Genomic DNA, 19,073 nt, shown 5'->3' with positions numbered 1-19,073 from the left:
CTGGTCATATGAGCCAGCTCTCCAAAGTACACAACAAGCAGTGTACTCGCTGGAATCTTATCTCTTTCACAAACTGTGTACGACCAACCGATAGCAAATCTTGGGAGATCGCCAGACTGGGCCACTCATTTTACTGCAATTTTACCAACAAATAAACCCCACCCCACTTATCTACAATTCTGAAACATTTCCAAAGCTGCAACCCCCAATATTCCCTGCCGGAAACGTTTGAAATGTACGTGTTTAAATGCAGACATTTGGCTTGTTAAGGGCTGCGCAGGAAGCCATTGTCATGCAGCGGGGGAGGGTGCAGGGGTCCCGTGAAGGCTGGTCTCCACTGGGGGCATTCAAGGACGGGCCTGCTGCGTTCATAGAGCTCTGTCTAGGCCCCTGCTGGGACACCTTCGGCCCCCTTGCATTTATCCACCCAGTTTGTCAATTTTATCAGCTCTAAAGGGATTAAACGCCCCTCCAGCATGTGAAAATAACTGGCGCCGAGCTCTCGCGCTTCTCAGCTATTTCCAACGAACCGCTCATTCAGTCTGACTATTTTTTATTGTCAGGAACCTGTAGCCTTGTTTAGCTCATTATTGAGCAAAGACTACGAGGCTCAGAATGCAGAGGGGGACAGCGGACTGGTTTAGCTACTCCCAGATTTACCTGGCAACATTGAGAGCGAGAGCGGCGTCGGAGCAGCTTTACCTTTGGGCATGAAAAGGAAGTTCTTAGAAGTCAAACAGATAAAGGCAAAAACAAGGCAGAGCAAAAGGCAAGCACACAACTGCCTTTCTCCGAGGCAGAGCAGAAATGCCTCGGAGAAACGCAGTGGCGGTTTCGAATTCGGGGGCGTGTTTTCCTTTACTCTCCTCTTGCCATTGGCTGGAGGAGATAATTAGACTTCTTGAAAAAAACACGCCCCTGAATCCGAAAAGGACGGGGCCTAATCGGAATGACGGACCTCTTCTCCAATGGCTGGCCAGCATTCAAGAGGCCAGCCAATGGAGAACAGGGGAGAAGAGGGGCGGGTTCAAGCCCCTCTTCTCCAAGTCATTAAATCTCGGATCGAGACTGCGCAAGCGCAGCTTTCGAGCCGAGACCTAAAAAAGGGATAAACAATGAGAAAATCAACAAAGAAAAGCACAAGAGGAAGGGGGCAAAGAGGAAGTAAGTAAGAAGAAAAGTAAGTATTTAAAAAAAAGAAAGGGAGGGCTAGTAAAACAAGCATTGGCATAGCCAATAGGTCTTGCCTTTGGAACCTTATAAGTGTTTAGTTATCCAGCACAATATCCTTGATACAACAACATCAAGTGTTGCATGGCTCAACACTTATAAAGTCCCAAAGGCGAGACCTATTGGCTATGCCAATGCTTGTTTTGAGTGAGTGGCTCATGCAGGTATGCCACTGTGAGGTAGAGATGCTGCAAGTGCTTTTACATGAGCCCCTGTGACATTGTGCCTCTACAAAATGTATCTTGGGTCTGGTGTAATACTTCTTGCCCCTATTCCTGTCTTCCCGCACCCAATGCACTGCGTAGTACTTCCAATCTCCTGGCGTTCAGGAAGGGCCTAAAAACCTGGCTTTTCACTCTTTAGGTATCTGCCTGTTTGTTAGTTTAGGGACTTTTTTTATTTATCTGGTTCTCCTTTGTTGTGTTGCGGTACAGGTGTACAATAAAGCGCCGGGACACTCTTTGAGTAGCCGTGCGCTATACAAGACAAACATAACGTAACATAACAAGCATCCTTAAATGTCCCATGTACAGCCAGGGTTGACACTCCTATTACCCCTGCCCTCCAGTGACACTTTACCTGTCACGGGTGATGGTGGTGGATTTGGTGGTGGTGGTGGTGGACATGGTGGTGGACGTGGTGGTGGTGGACGTGGTGGTGGTGGATGTGGTGGTGGTGGACATGGTGGTGGTGGACATGGTGATGGTGGACATGGTGTTGGACGTGGTGGTGGTGGTGGATGCGGTGGTGGTGGTGGATGCGGTGGTGGACGTGGTGGTGGTGGTGGACGTGGTGGTGGTGGTGGTGTTGGATGTGGTGGTGATGGTGTACGTGGTGGTGGTGGACATGGTGGTGGTGGACGTGTTGGTGGATGTGGTGGACGTGGTGGTGGAGGTGGTGGACGTGTTGGTGGAGGTGGTGGACGTGTTGGTGGTGAATGTGGTGGTGGATGTGGTGGTGGACATGGTGTTGGTGGATGTGTTGGTGGTGAACGTGGTGGTGGTGGATGTGTCGGTGGTGAACATGGTGGTGGTGGATGTGGTGGTGGATGTGGTGGTGGTGGATGTGGTGGACATGGTGGTGGTGGACACGGTGGTGGTGGTGGACACAGTGGTGGTGGTGGACACAGTGGTGGTAGATGTGGTGGTGGCGGACATGGTGGTGGTGGAAGTCGGGGTGGTGGTGGACGTGGTGATGGTGGTGGATGTGATGGTGATAGACATGGTGGTGGAAGTGGTGGTGGTGGTGGACGTGGTGGTGGACGTGGTGGTGGTGAACGTGGTGGTGGTGGTGGACTTGGTGGTGGACGTGGTGGATGTGGTGGTGGGCGTGGTGGTGGATGTGGTGGTGGTGGAGGTGGTGGACATGGTGGTGGTGGACATGGTGGTGGATGTGGTGGACGTGGTGGACGTGGTGGACGTGGTGGTGGTGGTGGACATGGTGGTGGACATGGTGGTGGACATGGTGGTGGACGTGGTGGTGGTGGATGAAGTGGACATGGTGGTAGACGTGGTGGTGGACATAGTGAATGTGGTGGTGGGTGTGGTGGTGGACGTGGTGGTTGACGTGGTGATGGACATAGTGGATGGTGGTGGTGGATGTGGTGGTGGACATGGTGATGGTGGACGGGGTGGTGGAATATGGTGGACGTGGTGATGGTGGACGTGGTGGTGGTGATGGATGTGGATGTGGTGGTGGTGATGGACGTGGTGGAAGTGGTGGTGAATGAGGTGGTGGAGGTGGTGGTGGACGTGGTGGACGTGGTGGTAGCCAAATGGTAATTTAATGTCCCAACAAAGTGCAAAAAAGCAAAAACGTAATAAATGACCGAGTAGGTGCTAGTGATAAATGTGATTGGTACTCTTTTAAGTGTGTTAAATACGTGTAGTAAAAGTGATAAAAGTACATATCAAATCATTAAAGAACAGAATGCTCCCTGAATTATAATATGCAATAATTAGGCTTTGTGCGAGCCAATGACATTTTGTTCCTTTAGTAAATATAGGATTATCATCAGAACTCTGTCAAATATGGAGCCCGAGAGTACTCTCTAAAAGGACAGAGAAAGGAACCCTATTCCGAGATATTAGTAAAGAGCAACATACATATGAGAAGGAAGAAAGCGGTGTATGCTACTCACTTCCTCAAGTCACAATACGCACTAAAATAGACAAGCATTGGCCGCGTGGCCGTGAAAATGATTGCGAACGCGATGCACTTAATGACCCATGACGGAGGAAAGACAGATGGCGGCTGCACGCGCACGTAACCGCAAGCTTGAGGCCACCAAAAGCCTGTGGTAGCACTTTCAAAACCCACTTACTAAAGTCTTGTGACAGCGCATGCGCTGGCTCAGGCGAGACCTAAAAACGAAAAAAAAAGAAATGTGCAGGTGAAACCTAATAATATGCTCTATGGCATCAAACAGGCACTGTGCGCCGTTAAAAAAACCTCAAACATGAATGATTTCCAGCAATCCTGCATCCCCCACTGTGGCACAATGAAAACATGCAGCCGCATGTATATGCTTTGTAAAGATTTCCGCTGCATAGCCCCAGCCAGTCTTGCTGCACAATCACGATTAAAAGTGAAAAACAGTTAGTGATGTAACATGTAAGCTGTGTAAGTTCTTGAATGTCACAACAGTGCAGCCACACCCTACCCGTGGATTCTTGAGTAGGTCTTATAAATACATATGCAGTACAAAAACAAAAGCAGTCCAGGTGTCTTTATCTGATGAAGTTGGGAAACGGTCAGAACAACACGGGCTCAGTCACACGTGTCTGACCAATGCAAGCATACCCACGCTTGCCTTAACCACGCATGCGTGGTTAAGGCAATGCACTGTCTAGTTGCTGAGAGGATGGGCGGACAAGGAAGAAAGGAAGAGGAAGGCCGATCGGGAGTGGATGTGGTGAGGTAAGTGGGGCTGGGTCTTGGGACGGTAGTTTTTTGAGGAGGGGGTTGGGGTTGTTTGTAGGGGAGGGAGCAGTTTTAGGGCTCAGGACCGGGCCTAGGGTCAGGGTAGTTAGCAGCAGTAGGGGACAGTTTTTAGGGCTCTTTGGGGTAGTTTTTAGGGTGGGGCAGTTTTAGGGCTAAGGGTGGAGCAGGGGAAAAGGGACAGTTAGCAGGGTAAAGGCATGCGTGGTAAAGGCATGCGTGGTACGGATGCGGTCGTGGTAGAGACAACACGGTACAGGCATGCGTTCAGGCATGCGTTGTATCATCATACAACCGATGACGTTCACATACATGGTGCGCATGGTATTTTCCATTTTTTATTATTTGCATTGCGCACATTAAGGCGGTCAAGGGTAATGATTACTATCTTGTGAGAGTAAAGGCAAGGTCTGCAACAATGTGTAAAGGTCGTCACTGGCTAGGCCAAACTGTTCGTGCATATTTTGCACTTGGGCCCTAATATATTAAGAAGTTTGAGTGCCCAGGCCAAGCATCAGAGCCTATATAAGTCAAGCAAGCCCTATGGTATTCACGCAACAATGTTTTAAAGCTTGGGCAAGCCATCCTAATTAAAATGTAGTTTAGGTTTTTGACACGCAAACAGACTGAAAATACTCGTAAAGGGAGTTTGATGAAAAAAAGAGATGCAATGGAGATAAAGAGGTGGAAAAAACGAATCCCCAGTGAGTGCTAATGTGAAAGGGCACAAAATAAGCCAAAACTCTCGTTTGATCAGAAGGGTGGATCAGACATTGATTTTTTACATTTTCCACGCGTACACATACAGTCAGAGCGCACTTGTGCCAAGGAGTGAAAGTCAGTCTGAGTTTTGCTTAGAAAACCAGCCCTTTGTATGTAAAGACTCAACCCAAAACTAAACAGGCAGAGTCTTTAAGTGCAATTATGTTTGTCGATGAAAAATATTGTTATGCTGGCTTTGATAGAAAGCAGGCATTTTGGTTTTTGCATAGAAACCCCAAGGCAACTTTCCAAACAGTTGTGAAAGAAATGCTGTTATTGGGGCAAGCTTTGGAGTACTTCAGTGGCACATGTATGTGGAATTGAAAAAATGCCTGAACTGCCAGATACAGACAGCGGATCCCCGCAGGGAATAATACATCTCCTCGTTGGCCATGGGCCTCCTTGCCCTAATCCGGTCATGCTTGGACGCATCTAAATGGAGGCCTGTCCCAGGATGAGGGTGGAGCTTGGCTGGAAGTAGAATGTACTTATATATCACGTTCCCATGATAAGAGCGAGCTGCCGCACACCTATAGCGGCCAGGGCAAGCACGAGAGTTTCCGATGCAAAGTTACGAGCCACACAGCTTGATCACCACATGGTTTCCTGTCACGAATCATGCCAGGAAAATCAGAAGTGAAACTAGCAAACAGCTGATCAACAGGGGAGTATATTGCTTAAAAGAGTTGTGCAGGTAACTAAAGTGGGTCCCTGCTTCGGACCCGGGAGGCCGGTGAGTGAGTGTTGACTTCTGACAAAGCACACAGAGGTGCTGACGTGCTTAAAAGAAGTTCCAGCAAGGTGGATGAAAACAGTACTTGAGCCACGGGACACTAATCAGAAAACACACTAAGAACAACATGAAATAGTATGCTATAACCAATAGAAACTGAGTTAAAGTAAGCAGCAAGAACACTAACCAATAAAAAGAAGGGGCTGGAAATTGTAGCAGCGTTTGCATATGGCCTTCTCCTACATCACTCATAATTACACAAAACGTCAACACTAGCATTCCATATGCGATAGACAGCATCCTCTTATACACCATGTGGCATAAGCACATGACCGCGGTGGACTCCAAGACATCAGCCAGGCCATGTTATGTCTGCTCGCTGATACCTCATGCAGTAGGCAGAGATAGGCTGTACTTGTCCCACGAAGTAGCCCTAAAAAAGCAAAATGCCTTCTCCACCTACATCTATGTAGGATTAGGGCCAAAATACAGCCCAACAAAGTAGAACCCCACAGAATAGTAGTGAATCTGACCCAATACAAGATCAATCCTACAGCACTGCACCTTCTCACTGAACCTAATGATATCCAAATTGAGCTTGATGGAATGCAAAGGAGGGGCACCATAGGGGAGGAAGCTGTTTGGTCCTGAAACCTCCACAAGAAAAGATTCCTGGAGGTAGCAAAACCACCAAATCGGGGCACAAACACGTCCGCTTCCATTTGTGGTTCCAAGGAGACCTTTAGCGTATCTGGGTTATTCTACTTTAATAACAAATAGATCCCAGACATGGAGTTCCAGTGTACGGCCATTCACCTACATGAAGCAGTGCTAAGGTCTGACCCCCTGCTACTGTACTTAGCTATAAACAGTGATATTTTGTATCTGTTCTTTATCCAAAGCTCTGTTATTTATCCAAACGCTCTGTTCTTTATCCAAACGCTCTGTTCTTTATCCAAACGCTCTGTTCTTTATCCAAACTCTGTGTTCTTTTTACAGCTCACAGAAGAAGAACATGTGCAGTTGAGATTGAGGCTTGATTGAATTACATGGGCATGTTAGCAGATCTTTGGCAGTGAATACTTTTGAGGGGTAGGACACCAGAAAATGGGCCAGACCACGTCTGAACCTTAATAAAAAAAGAATCTCTGATGGTGAGGCATCCTCAGCGGATATGGCTCAATATGAGGTGCAGTACATTAGGGGAAAATATGCCACCACCATCCCATTCCTCTGTTCAGCTATCTGGTGTAAAGGTTCCCTTTTTACCAGTGGTCTGGTCTGATGGTCGATACACGTTGGTTCTGTGAATAACCATATCCTGCCTATTTCTCGCAGCTCATTTTTTACATACATAATCCATTTCATCTTATGGGCCCCTGATAGATTTAAACAGTCGATAATCACTATGCGCTAGTGCTGCTTCAGCCAGAGCATAATAGGTGTCATCCTTACTACATCTCCCAAATACTGTAGTCCTAAACCCTCATGCCTTATGATAGAGGGAATGCTACAAGGGAGGGACAGAAGTCTAGGCTCTCATACCCCAGCACCAGAGGTGGCAATAGCTATAGGTCTGGCTTTATATATGGTAACCACCGCATCTAAGAGCATAGACCTCAGCTTGGAGGAAATTCCAGTAGGGACGCTACTGCTTGCTCAAACTGCGTCACCCTTACACTTTTCAAATGCTTCCAAGTTCTCCTGTTGTCAAATGAGACCCCCAGGTATGAGAATGCTGGACCACATTTAAGTGCAGTGTCACTGATGTGGGAGCGGGTTAGCCTGCTGCGTGGCTGTCTGCAAAGCATGGCATAAGATTGAGTTTTATTCGTGCGGAGTCCTAAATCGGACATAAACTCCACGAAGCTCTCCAGACGTTTCTGGAGACCACTCCCCGTTCGGGACATAGGCACATAATCATCAGCATGCATAGGTACGGGTAACAGGAGTGACCCCATCCCAGGATCAGACAGTCCTCTAGCCCATTAATACAAAAACCGAAAAGGAAGGGGGCCAGGAACAACCTTGCCTGACCACTTTTCCAATTTTAATATGAGGGAGCCTTTCCCCATTTGGCCCAAACCTGATCCAGCCTTCAACATCTGCACGCAGCTGGGAGAGGAGGTGAAAAAATGTGGGACTAACATCCTTTCTTAATAACATTCACTGCACTTAGATCCATAAATGCCAAAAAGAGGCAGCCCCCTTTGGTGAGCATATATTTACTCAGTATTAGCAGTAGGTTTGAACACTGGTCTGTTATCCCTAAGCCCCGTCTAAAACCATACTGTGCAGGTGTTAGAATCCCTTTTCTATTTGGTCTAACAAGACTCTACCAAATAGTTTCACTGTAGCATCAGTTAGCGATACTGGCTGATTACAGTGAGGGTCACTTCTGTCCCCCTTTTTGAAGACCGGAACAATAGTCACCCCAGACCAGGATTCGGGAGGCACAGCACTAATTCAACTCCTTAGGACATGCAGTATGATTTAGGGCACAGAATCCCAGGTTATCTTTAAAAAGGAGCCCAATCTGGCCCCGGAGCTTTGAGACTTGGGCTTCTCTTTACTGCCTTAGTAACATCCCCAAGAGACATTGTTAGCTCCTCAGTACTATTCGGGCTGCCTCGATCTGTATAGATACATATAGATGTATATTAGGGCTACATTTAGCGGGTGCCCGTTCAGAGTTCTATAAATTGGTAAAATGCTTGAACCAGTCATGCTCAGGTATGGGTACATCTGTACCAGTACTGGGGCAGCTTGAGAATAAAGACGCTCTATCTTCCAGAATTGGGTCTTGTCATTCCTGGCTGAAGCACTGGCCAGCTGTTCCCATGCCTCCCCTCTGATTTCTTCTTTCCCTGACTTCATGGCTTCTTTGCAGAGAACCCTGCATTTCCTGATGTCTCATGGAGAAGATGTACAGTGCATGTAGGAGGATGCGATGAACAAGTCTTATCGAACCATTTGTTAGGCCTCAGTGAGTGAGGGCGCGGGGTGCGGTTAGATGCGGCAGAGAAGGCTCCCCGAGCTTGCCCATGGTCGGGCAGAGAAGGCTCCCGAGCTCGCCCATGGTCGGGTTTCTCCCTGAAACAAACCTCAACCTGATCTCTGCAGTTCACCACCAACGGTGCCAGAAAATCTTTGTGCTCAACATCCCTCTATTCACATTGTATCCCCAATTCCTGGTGTACTTGTTGGGGCATGCATCTTATCTACAGATATCTGGGGCAACCCTAAACTTAAAATCAGTGGTTTGTGACGGCTTAAGGCATTGTCTGAAATCTGCAAACCTTCCTGGCCCATATCTTGGACCCCTGCATCCCTTGCCTCTGCCAGTGTTTGTTGCCTGGCATAGGATTTCACTTGCTACTACATCACTGCGAAGAATAAGGTGATGAACCTCCAGAAGCCTATTTACAATGTCAGCACGAGGATTCTGAATAAAATGCGAGAGGTCGGGGAAATCAAGATCTACTAAGCCGCAGACATCAGCAAAAGGGCAGAGTCTGAGATTAAAATCTCCCCCATACTATTAGGTAATCCTCCTTCAAGCCTGAGAAAACCATAGCTAGGGTGCAAGCATTTGAATCGACAATTTGTACATAACCGCGGGCGAAGTTATTGTGATAAAGGTTTATAGGTATCACTAAGGGTGCCCCAATCAGGGTCAAGCCAAGTATTTAAAGTAAAGGCGACTCCACCCAGGTCTTCACCATCTTGGCTGTCAAGGAGCTACTTATAGCAGTTAGGAGGATGCCGCTATGATGACCTGCAGGAGAGGGAGTTGCAGGCGAGAACACAGATACAAAACCATTAACCTGTAATGGACCCTGAGAAGGTTTCCTGGAGGCATGCGATGTGCTGGTTAGATATTAAGGATACCCCGTTACTGTCAGAACACTCAAATCAGGGGACAAATCCACGGTGCAAGGTTTGTGGCTTGAGCTCTCGAGCCTTCTCCAGCAGTTGGGCAGAGGTGTCCTGCCCCTTAGACAGTAGGATGATGATCCTTGATAATAGGCAAAAACGCTGGCCACTCACAGGATGGATGAGTAGCAATGTCCAGGTCCCGGTCCCCAACAAAAAATAAAGTTTCCCCATAAATACATATAAAGAATTAGAAGGGCAATTTGGGTTTTTGCTAAAAGATTACACTTTTAGCAAAATAATCTCTTACAAGAAATTATATATACACATAATGGCATTGAAGATCATTCTCCGACAAATCACAATTCATAAATATAACTTGTTGCTGATGGAGCGTGTTGGCTCAATGGGGCCTCTACTTCCTTTTTTTTTTTTTTTTTTTTTTTTTTTTTAATTTTTATTGAGCAGATTCAAGAAATACAAAAAAAGAAATACTAGTAGAAACTTTAACTTTAGAGTGGCAGGACAAACAAATAATGAATGTTATGCGGTTAAATAATGCAGTAGACATCAAAGGAAATCCAATTACATTTCTAGGAGCAAGAAAGGCAAGAAAAGAAGATAAGAAAAGAAAAGGACGCGAAATTCATCTGAGACACAATAAAATATTCAAAATGAACATAGCCTTCAAGTATACATATATACTTATGTTTTAACAGGAGAATCAAATTAGTCCCTCAGCGACTCATACCAATTAGTTATTGGTAACCAAACTTGTTCCCCATGAGATCGAGACTTTTTACCTCTAGCTCCATAGATAGCTATTTCCAACTTGTATATTGCCAGTAGTCTATTTAGCCATCCCTGGAAAGTTGGTGCTTTGGGATCTTTCCATCTTGTTGATAAAATTATTCTATAGACCGCAGTGCCGATGTAAATAACGGGAATTTCTAGGTTGGTATGGCCGAGAGAGTCATCATAACCTAACAAAAACAAAGTAGTTGACGTTTTTATCTCATGCCCAAAAATTTCAATCCAATGCTTGGTGATGGCCGTTTTAAACTGTTCCAATTTGGGGCAATCCGAAAACATATGTATAAGGTCAGCCGGACCTAGAGTACATCTGGGACACTTATCATGTTCTGCCTTACCCCAGGAAAACAATTTGGAGGGGGTGTAATATAGATTAAATGTAGTTTTATAGACTTGGGCCTTTAAGTTAGAGGCAAGTAAAACTTTGGAAGATAGATATAGAGTCATATCTATATCTACATTAACATTGTTCAATTTATTAGCCCAGCTGGTTTCTATATCCTCAAGGTCGTCGGGGTGATTTCTGATGAAAATATCATATAGATGGCTTATTCTGGTGCGATGTTTTCCTAAAAGGTCAAGAAGTGGTATGGGTTTTAATTCTATGTCGGATTTAATTTGTCTAAGACTTGTATAAATTTGAATAAATTTTAGATAATCTGTGGGTTGGATATGATATTTAGCATATAATTCATCAAATGTTGCTTTACCCTCACTATCCAAAAAATCCCCAATAGTTATGATGCCCAGATTCGCCCACCGCCTAGTTATATTATCATTGAAGAATTGCGGTATAACTGCACTATCCCATAGCGGTGTATATGATGTGAATTTTGAAATAGAGAGCATTTTAGTAATTCTATTCCAAATTTTCCGGGCGTCTGTAAAGGTCTTAAATTTAATTTTTTTGAAGTAGGAAGGTTCTACTTGTCTCAGAAGCAAACCTCTTGCTTTACTGCCCAGCATCAACTCGTAAATTGATGGTATATATTGATCATGATTGTTATTAAAACTGTTGTTACTGTTAGTACCTGGTATAAGTAAAACCATCATCGGTTGTAGGAAAGCGGCCCATAAATAATAAGTTAAATTTGGAATAGCTAAACCCCCTCTTGAGGATGATAGTGTCATTTTTACCAGCGCTCGCCTTGTCTTCCCATAACTCCAAATAAAGGATGATATCGCACGATCTAAGGTTTTAATTGTGTCGATACTGGCAAGAAGGGGGATTGCCCTAAATAGGTATAAGATCTTTGGGAATACCACCATTTTAACGTAGTTACCTCTACCAATTATAGAAAGATGAAGATTATTTATTCTAAGTAGGTCTATTTTTATTTTTTTAATTAGGGGGTCATAATTTATTGCATTAATTTCACTTATTTTTGGTGAGATGGTCACTCCGAGATATTTTGCCGAATTAACTCGATAAAGGCTTATAAAAGGAGTATTAGCAGTAGATAGCACCATTGTTTTGTCTTGGTTCAATGAGTATCCAGAGTATAAACCGAAAGTACGAGTGATTTCTTCAATATTAGTTATAGCCTCAGTAGGGTTAGTTGTTAAAACCGCAACGTCATCGGCATAGGCAAGAACTTTGGTATCGTATAAGCCAGCTTTGATAGGTCTAATCGATGGTGAGGTTAATAGTTTGAGGATAAGGGGATTAATATATAAGGCAAACAATAATGGAGAACACGGGCAACCTTGTCGTGTACCCCTTTGTATGTTAATAATTGCAGACTCACCTCCACCCGTCATTACTTTTGCCTTGGGGTCTGCATAAAGGGCCTTAATAGATTTTATAAAGACCGGGCCAAAGTTGTTAACGGCTAATATTTCCCAAAGAAACTGCCAAGAGACCCGGTCGAAAGCTTTCTCAGCATCAAGCAAGATCAGCGACATCTGGTCCCCCCTTGCTCCCACGATGTCAAAAAGGGAGATCACTCTGCGCGTGTGATCTGTAGTGCTCTTACCGGGTATAAAACCGTGTTGCCAGGGAGAGACCAGACGTTCGATGATCCTGCTCAAGCGATTAGATAAGATTTTAGCATATATTTTTGAGTCTGAATTAATCAGGGATATTGGTCGATAAGAAGTTGTTAATTCGGGTGGCTTATCTTTTTTGATAAAAATGACAATATTCGTTAGTTTCCAGGATTCAGGAGATTTACCAAGCCATTGTATCCCCAAAAAAAGATCATGCATAAATGGGATAATTACATTGCCCAATATTTTGTAAAGGTCAGTAGGTATTTTATCTGGCCCTGCCGCCTTTCCCGCTGCTAATTCGGCCAAGGCAAGTTCTACTTCAGCTAAGGTTATGTCTATTTCGAGTTCATCTTTTGTACCATCATCGAGGCAATTAGTCAAATTAGTCTCTTCCAACCAGTTCTCTAAGAAATCCTTGGTATCAACGGCTAAGCCATGATCTTCGTTTTGATACAATTTTTGATAGTAATCATAAAAGCATTTAGTGATGTCCTCTTGAGTGGTATATTCTCTTCCCTCATATTTGATATTCTGGATGGAATTACGAGATTGTGATTGCCGAGTTCTAAGGGCAAGATATCTCCCTACATTCTCACCAGTCTCATAGACCTTACTCCGATTTGATTGAAAAGTTTCGGCTGCCTTACGAGTTAATTCATCGTTAAACTCGGCTTTGAGCACTAAGATTTTATTTAGTATTTCTTCACCTGGAATCCCCAAGCTCAACTGACTGGCATGTAAATATTCTAATTCCATGAGTCTATTGGTCAATTGAATTTGTAATTTTTCCTGTTCTTTTTTTCGGCTGGCAACAAAGGTAGCGGTCTCTCCCCTTAATGCTGCCTTGAAGCAGTCCCAAACATTGAACCGAGACGCACTATATTGATTAATATCAAAAAATTCTTGGGCCCATTGCCTAATATGATCGATGTATGCTTGATTGACTAGAAGTTTGCGGTCAAATGTCCATTGTGGATAGGCCCTCTTAAGATTGGGGACATCACATATTAGACAAAGTGCGTTGTGGTCTGATATTGTCTTTGGGGATTTAGCGATAGAGGCATTAGAAGCAATATCGGTAGTTGTGTATATATAATCAATCCGTACATATTTCCGATGAGGATAGGAAAAATACGTATATCCAGGATCTCCGCCATTCTTTAATGACCATATATCACACAGATTGTGGCTATGAATCAAATTTTGTAATGCCCTGAACACTCTTGGTTTTCGACCCAGATAAGTATGTTGGTTTTGATTATATTGTAGTGGGTCACTTGATAAATTGAAATCACCACACAATATTAGAGGGCCAGTCCATAATGCTAATTCTGAGTCTAGCTCAATAAATAAAGTAGGATCATCAATGTTAGGGCCATAAATAGAACATATGACAATTTCTATATTAAGTTGGACAATGGCCCACCTACCATGACTGTCAACTTTTTTACGTATTGGAGTGCCGAGTCCTGATCTTGCAAAAATAGTGACCCCCCTAGTTTTAGAGGTTTGTGTGGTTGCAGCCAATAGGTTAAAGCCTGGGATGTTCAATTTATCAATCTCCCCGATCGGAATATGGGTTTCCTGTATACATATAATATCCCAGGAATTTTGTCTCACTAGTTGAGTAAATTGATCCCTCTTCCCTTTGTCATTAAGTCCTGCCACATTCCAACATCCTAATTTTATCTTCCCGATTTTATTGTTTTATTTTTTAAACGCGGCACATGAAGCGTAAATAATAGTTTAATGTCGATACATAATCTTATAGTACTCTCGGATCTGCTCATTTTGCAACATATTTTTTTCCCCCCTTCCCCTCCCACCCCTCCCAACAAAACACCCACACAACCCGCGCCCCTACCCACCCCAACCAACCCACCCAGACATCCCAAAAAAAAAGGCAACAAGACTCCGTAAGAGTCTTTTGTGATGGTTTAGCAATGTCTGACCGACACCGGAAAACAATACAACCCAAAAAAAAAAAAAAACAAAGGAGAGGAAACAAACAAGCAAGCAGAATGAAGAAAAAAAAAGGAGAAAACGGAGCAAAGCCACGCGACAATCAAGGAGAGAGGAATAACCGGAAATTGTTTGACCCTCTCTGTACAATATAAAGTACAATTAGTCAGTAATTTAGACACTGTGAATCACCCTCGTTCTGAATTTAGCATACTAATTACAAATTTAAGAGAGGTGACCCAACAATGTTAATGATATACGGCGTTATAAAGTGGTTAAAGCATTTTATGCATTTTACTTTAAGCTGTCAAGGTACTCTTTAGCCTTGATCTCGGATGTGAAAAACTTAATTTGCCCACCATTGATTACTTTTAACTTAGCCGGGTTGTTAAGATATACCGTGACATTCTTCTCTTGAAAAGGTTTAATTAGCTGTCGTAATCTCCATCTGCGTTCGACTGTGTAATGACAAAAGTCAGGGCGCACGAAATAGGAGATGGTATCCTTGCTGCGAGGTTTATCTGGCTTAGCTTTATCGGAGATAGCTTGTCGAAGCATAAAATTTCCAAAGTAAACTAAGATTGCTCGTGGGTATTTCCCAGCTACAGCCGCAGATTTTGGAGTTAAAGGAACTCTATGTGCACGTTGTATCTCGTAGTCCCAGTCCCAGGCAGCAAGTTCAGGTAGTGTATCGCGCATCAACTGTATAATGAAGGAACGACAGTCTTCGCCCTCGACTTTCTCTGGAACACCAAGAACGCGAAGGTTATTCCTGCGAAGTCTATTTTCATAGTCCTCCAACTTCCATCTGGTATCTTTGAGTTCTGCCTCATGCACCTCAAGCCGATCATTTACTCTGGTAGCGTCGGTTTCATTCTGAGCGATCCGCGCCTCTATGTCATGCAGCCTTTCTGTGAAAGCACCCATCGTTTTTGAAAGTTTTCGGACAACCCCTTGGACCTTCTGCACAGCTACTCGCGCTTTGCGACTGTCTCTTGAGGTCTCTTCACGATGAGAAGCAATGGCTTGTAAAACTGTTTCCATGACTTGAGACAATGTCGCACCAGTTGCACCAGAGACATCAGGCTGTGGACCAGCTTGATGAGTGTTTATGGCTTCATTTACATTTGGTACCTGTGGCGTGGCAATGATATTTTGACTATGACTGGAGTTCAAAGCTGTTGGAGTGTAATCCCAAGTTAGTTCGTTTGTTCCTTGGCATCCAGCTTTCCCCTTTTTGAGTACTGTCCGTTTTTTATCACGTGGTTCCCTTGAAGGGTTGAAGTCTGAATCTGTACTGGAGTACGAGTCAGAATCGTTCTCGCCCTCATCCACCTCGTCCTCTGTGTCACCGGACAAGCTAAAGCCATCTGATAAAGAGTAGAAGTCGGTTATATCTTTATCTTTATCTTTATCATTGTCCGCCTCAGTTGCCTCCAAATGATCAGTATAATGGTCGCTTGTCTCACCGTTGACTGTATTATCTATTTTGAGTTCTCTCCCCCGGTTTGGCACAAGTTCAGCCGTCTCTTCTCTCTCAGTTATAGGCCGGACCGTAGTATAGGGTGATTGGATTAAAGGATCTGTTGAGGCCCCCCTAACCGGCTCTGACAGCACTAGCGAACAATGGGTATCACTGCCACTGCCAACATGAGGATAGGGACTGTCTGATCCTGTAATTGGAGTGACGGCAGCTACAGTCTGTGGCTGAGCTAATGTCTCCAAAGTCTCAGAAATAGATTTAGAGATATCTCGACCATTGACAATATTAGTAATCGTAGAAGCAGAGGCAAAACCAGAAGCAGGAAGAATCGCTTGACTTACCGGGGTGTTCGCAGCGTCTGACCCCTCGGCAGCTAACTGAACGTCTTGCCCTCCGTTGGATTCTTTAATATGATCTGGTATATCTGAGTCAGGGATCTTCCTCATCTGTTTAGGGATATTGGTATTCTCCCCATTATCAATATCAATATCAGCAGCCACTCCGGCTGTTGTGGTGTCGGTAGCAACTACCTCCTTCAGTTCCTTTGATTGGCCCTGCCGAGTCTGCCTGTGTTGGAGTCTCTGATTGGCAGCATGCATCATTGTCAGAACAGTAGGGGGAGTAGGAGCACTTACAGAAGCAGAGGCAGAGGCAGACGAAGAGGCAATAAACTTTTTACTTAGGACCTCAGAGCCATGGGACGCGACTCTTGTATCTGGACCCCCAGCATGCTCCTCTCGGGTCGTCCCGCGTCTGTGGTTCATTTCTTGCTCGCGTAGTGCTAGACGAGTCGTTCTAGCTTTGGCGGCTGCAGAACTGAGAGCTGCGCTTTTGGGAGGCATGGTATCGGCGCCGTGCTTAACCTGTCGTTTGTACGCGGAGCCACTACCAACTCCGCTGATGCCACAACCACCGCAACGCTCAGGGAGAGGATGAATGCCGAGGAGGAGGCGGCCGCCAATCAACGAATGAAGGACAGCACGTCCGATGATGGAAGCCAGAAGTGACAGCGGCGTCCTCGTAATTGAGATCGTGAACTGCAACGGTAAAGTCAGGGTTTTGGTGGGCATATCTCCTTAATCCATTGCAATGCTGTTTTCTCCTTTCAAATAACCAGCGAGAGCATAATGCATCCCTTGTTGTTATAATCCGATCCGGGTCGGTCAGGAGCTGCTACCGGCGTCTAGCTCGACGCCGCCATCTTGCCCTCCTGAGAGAGCCCTGTCAGCCAGGTCTGGAAAAGCAAAGCATGGCATAAGATTGAGTTTTATTCGTGCAGAGTCCTAAATCGGACATAAACTCCACGAAGCTCTCCAGACGTTTCTGGAGACCACTCCCCGTTCGGGACATAGGCACATAATCATCAGCATGCATAGGTACGGGTAACAGGAGTGACCCCATCCCAGGATCAGACAGTCCTCTAGCCCATTAATACAAAAACCGAAAAGGAAGGGGGCCAGGAACAACCTTGCCTGACCACTTTTCCAATTTTAATATGAGGGAGCCTTTCCCCATTTGGCCCAAACCTGATCCAGCCTTCAACATCTGCACGCAGCTGGGAGAGGAGGTGAAAAAATGTGGGACTAACATCCTTTCTTAATAACATTCACTGCACTTAGATCCATAAATGCCAAAAAGAGGCAGCCCCCTTTGGTGAGCATATATTTACTCAGTATTAGCAGTAGGTTTGAACACTGGTCTGCTGTCCCTAAGCCCTGTCTAAAACCATACTGTGCAGGTGTTAGAATCCCTTTTCTATTTGGTCTAACAAGACTCTACCAAATAGTTTCACTGTAGCATCAGTTAGCGATACTGGCTGATTACAGTGAGGGTCACTTCTGTCCCCCTTTTTGAAGACCGGAACAATAGTCACCCCAGACCAGGATTCGGGAGGCACAGCACTAATTCAACTCCTTAGGACATGCAGTATGATTTAGGGCACAGAATCCCAGGTTATCTTTAAAAAGGAGCCCAATCTGGCCCCGGAGCTTTGAGACTTGGGCTTCTCTTTACTGCCTTAGTAACATCCCCAAGAGACATTGTTAGCTCCTCAGTACTATTCGGGCTGCCTCGATCTGTATAGATACATATAGATGTATATTAGGGCTACATTTAGCGGGTGCCCGTTCAGAGTTATATAAATTGGTAAAATGCTTGAACCAGTCATGCTCAGGTATGGGTACATCTGTACCAGTACTGGGGCAACTTGAAAATAAAGACGCTCTATCTTCCAGAATTGGGTCTGGTCATTCCTGGCTGAAGCACTGGACAGCTGTGCCCATGCCTCCCCTCTGATTTCTTCTTTCCTTGGCTTCATGGCTTCTTTGCAGAGATCCCTGCATTTCCTGATGTCTCATGGAGAAGATGTACAGTGCATGTAGGAGGATGCGATGAACAAGTCTTATCGAACCATTTGTTAGGCCTCAGTGAGTGAGGGCGCGGGGTGCGGTTAGATGCGGCAGAGAAGGCTCCCCGAGCTTGCCCATGGTCGGGCAGAGAAGGCTCCCGAGCTCGCCCATGGTCGGGTTTCTCCCTGAAACAAACCTCAACCTGATCTCTGCAGTTCACCACCAACGGTGCCAGAAAATCTTTGTGCTCAACATCCCTCTATTCACATTGTATCCCCAATTCCTGGTGTACTTGTTGGGGCATGCATCTTATCTACAGATATCTGGGGCAACCCTAAACTTAAAATCAGTGGTTTGTGACGGCTTAAGGCATTGTCTGAAATCTGCAAACCTTCCTGGCCCATATCTTGGACCCCTGCATCCCTTGCCTCTGCCAGTGTTTGTTGCCTGGCATAGGATTTCACTTGCTACTACATCACTGCGAAGAATAAGGTGATGAACCTCCAGAAGCCTATTTACAATGTCAGCACGAGGATTCTGAATAAAATGCGAGAGGTCGGGGAAATCAAGATCTACTAAGCCGCAGACATCAGCAAAAGGGCAGAGTCTGAGATTAAAATCTCCCCCATACTATTAGGTAATCCTCCTTCAAGCCTGAGAAAACCATAGCTAGGGTGCAAGCATTTGAATCGACAATTTGTACATAACCGCGGGCGAAGTTATTGTGATAAAGGTTTATAGGTATCACTAAGGGTGCCCCAATCAGGGTCAAGCCAAGTATTTAAAGTAAAGGCGACTCCACCCAGGTCTTCACCATCTTGGCTGTCAAGGAGCTACTTATAGCAGTTAGGAGGATGCCGCTATGATGACCTGCAGGAGAGGGAGTTGCAGGCGAGAACACAGATACAAAACCATTAACCTGTAATGGACCCTG

At 45.1% G+C, this 19,073-nt stretch overlaps 2 protein-coding genes across 2 annotated transcripts in view; one reads left to right on the top strand and one right to left on the bottom strand.

The window, feature by feature from the left end:
* The window catches only part of LOC146808477 (transient receptor potential cation channel subfamily M member 2-like), a 1,642,641-nt gene that overhangs the window by 1,434,217 nt on the left and 189,351 nt on the right, over nt 1-19,073 (bottom strand). The gene's annotated exons all lie outside the window — the stretch shown is intronic.
* LOC146808478 (uncharacterized) lies at nt 2,053-5,947 on the top strand. Its single transcript, XM_085620672.1, has 2 exons — nt 2,053-2,912; nt 4,544-5,947. Exon 1 carries the CDS (start codon nt 2,053-2,055, stop codon nt 2,884-2,886), a length of 834 nt encoding a protein of 277 aa, XP_085476798.1. The 3' UTR covers nt 2,887-2,912; nt 4,544-5,947.

The sequence above is a fragment of the Triturus cristatus genome, chromosome 8, assembly GCF_964204655.1.
Source record: "Triturus cristatus chromosome 8, aTriCri1.1, whole genome shotgun sequence".
NCBI classification, from domain to species: Eukaryota; Metazoa; Chordata; class Amphibia; order Caudata; family Salamandridae; genus Triturus; species Triturus cristatus.
The sequence above is the reverse complement of the archived record's forward strand: the minus strand, read 5'-3'. Positions and strand labels throughout refer to the sequence as shown.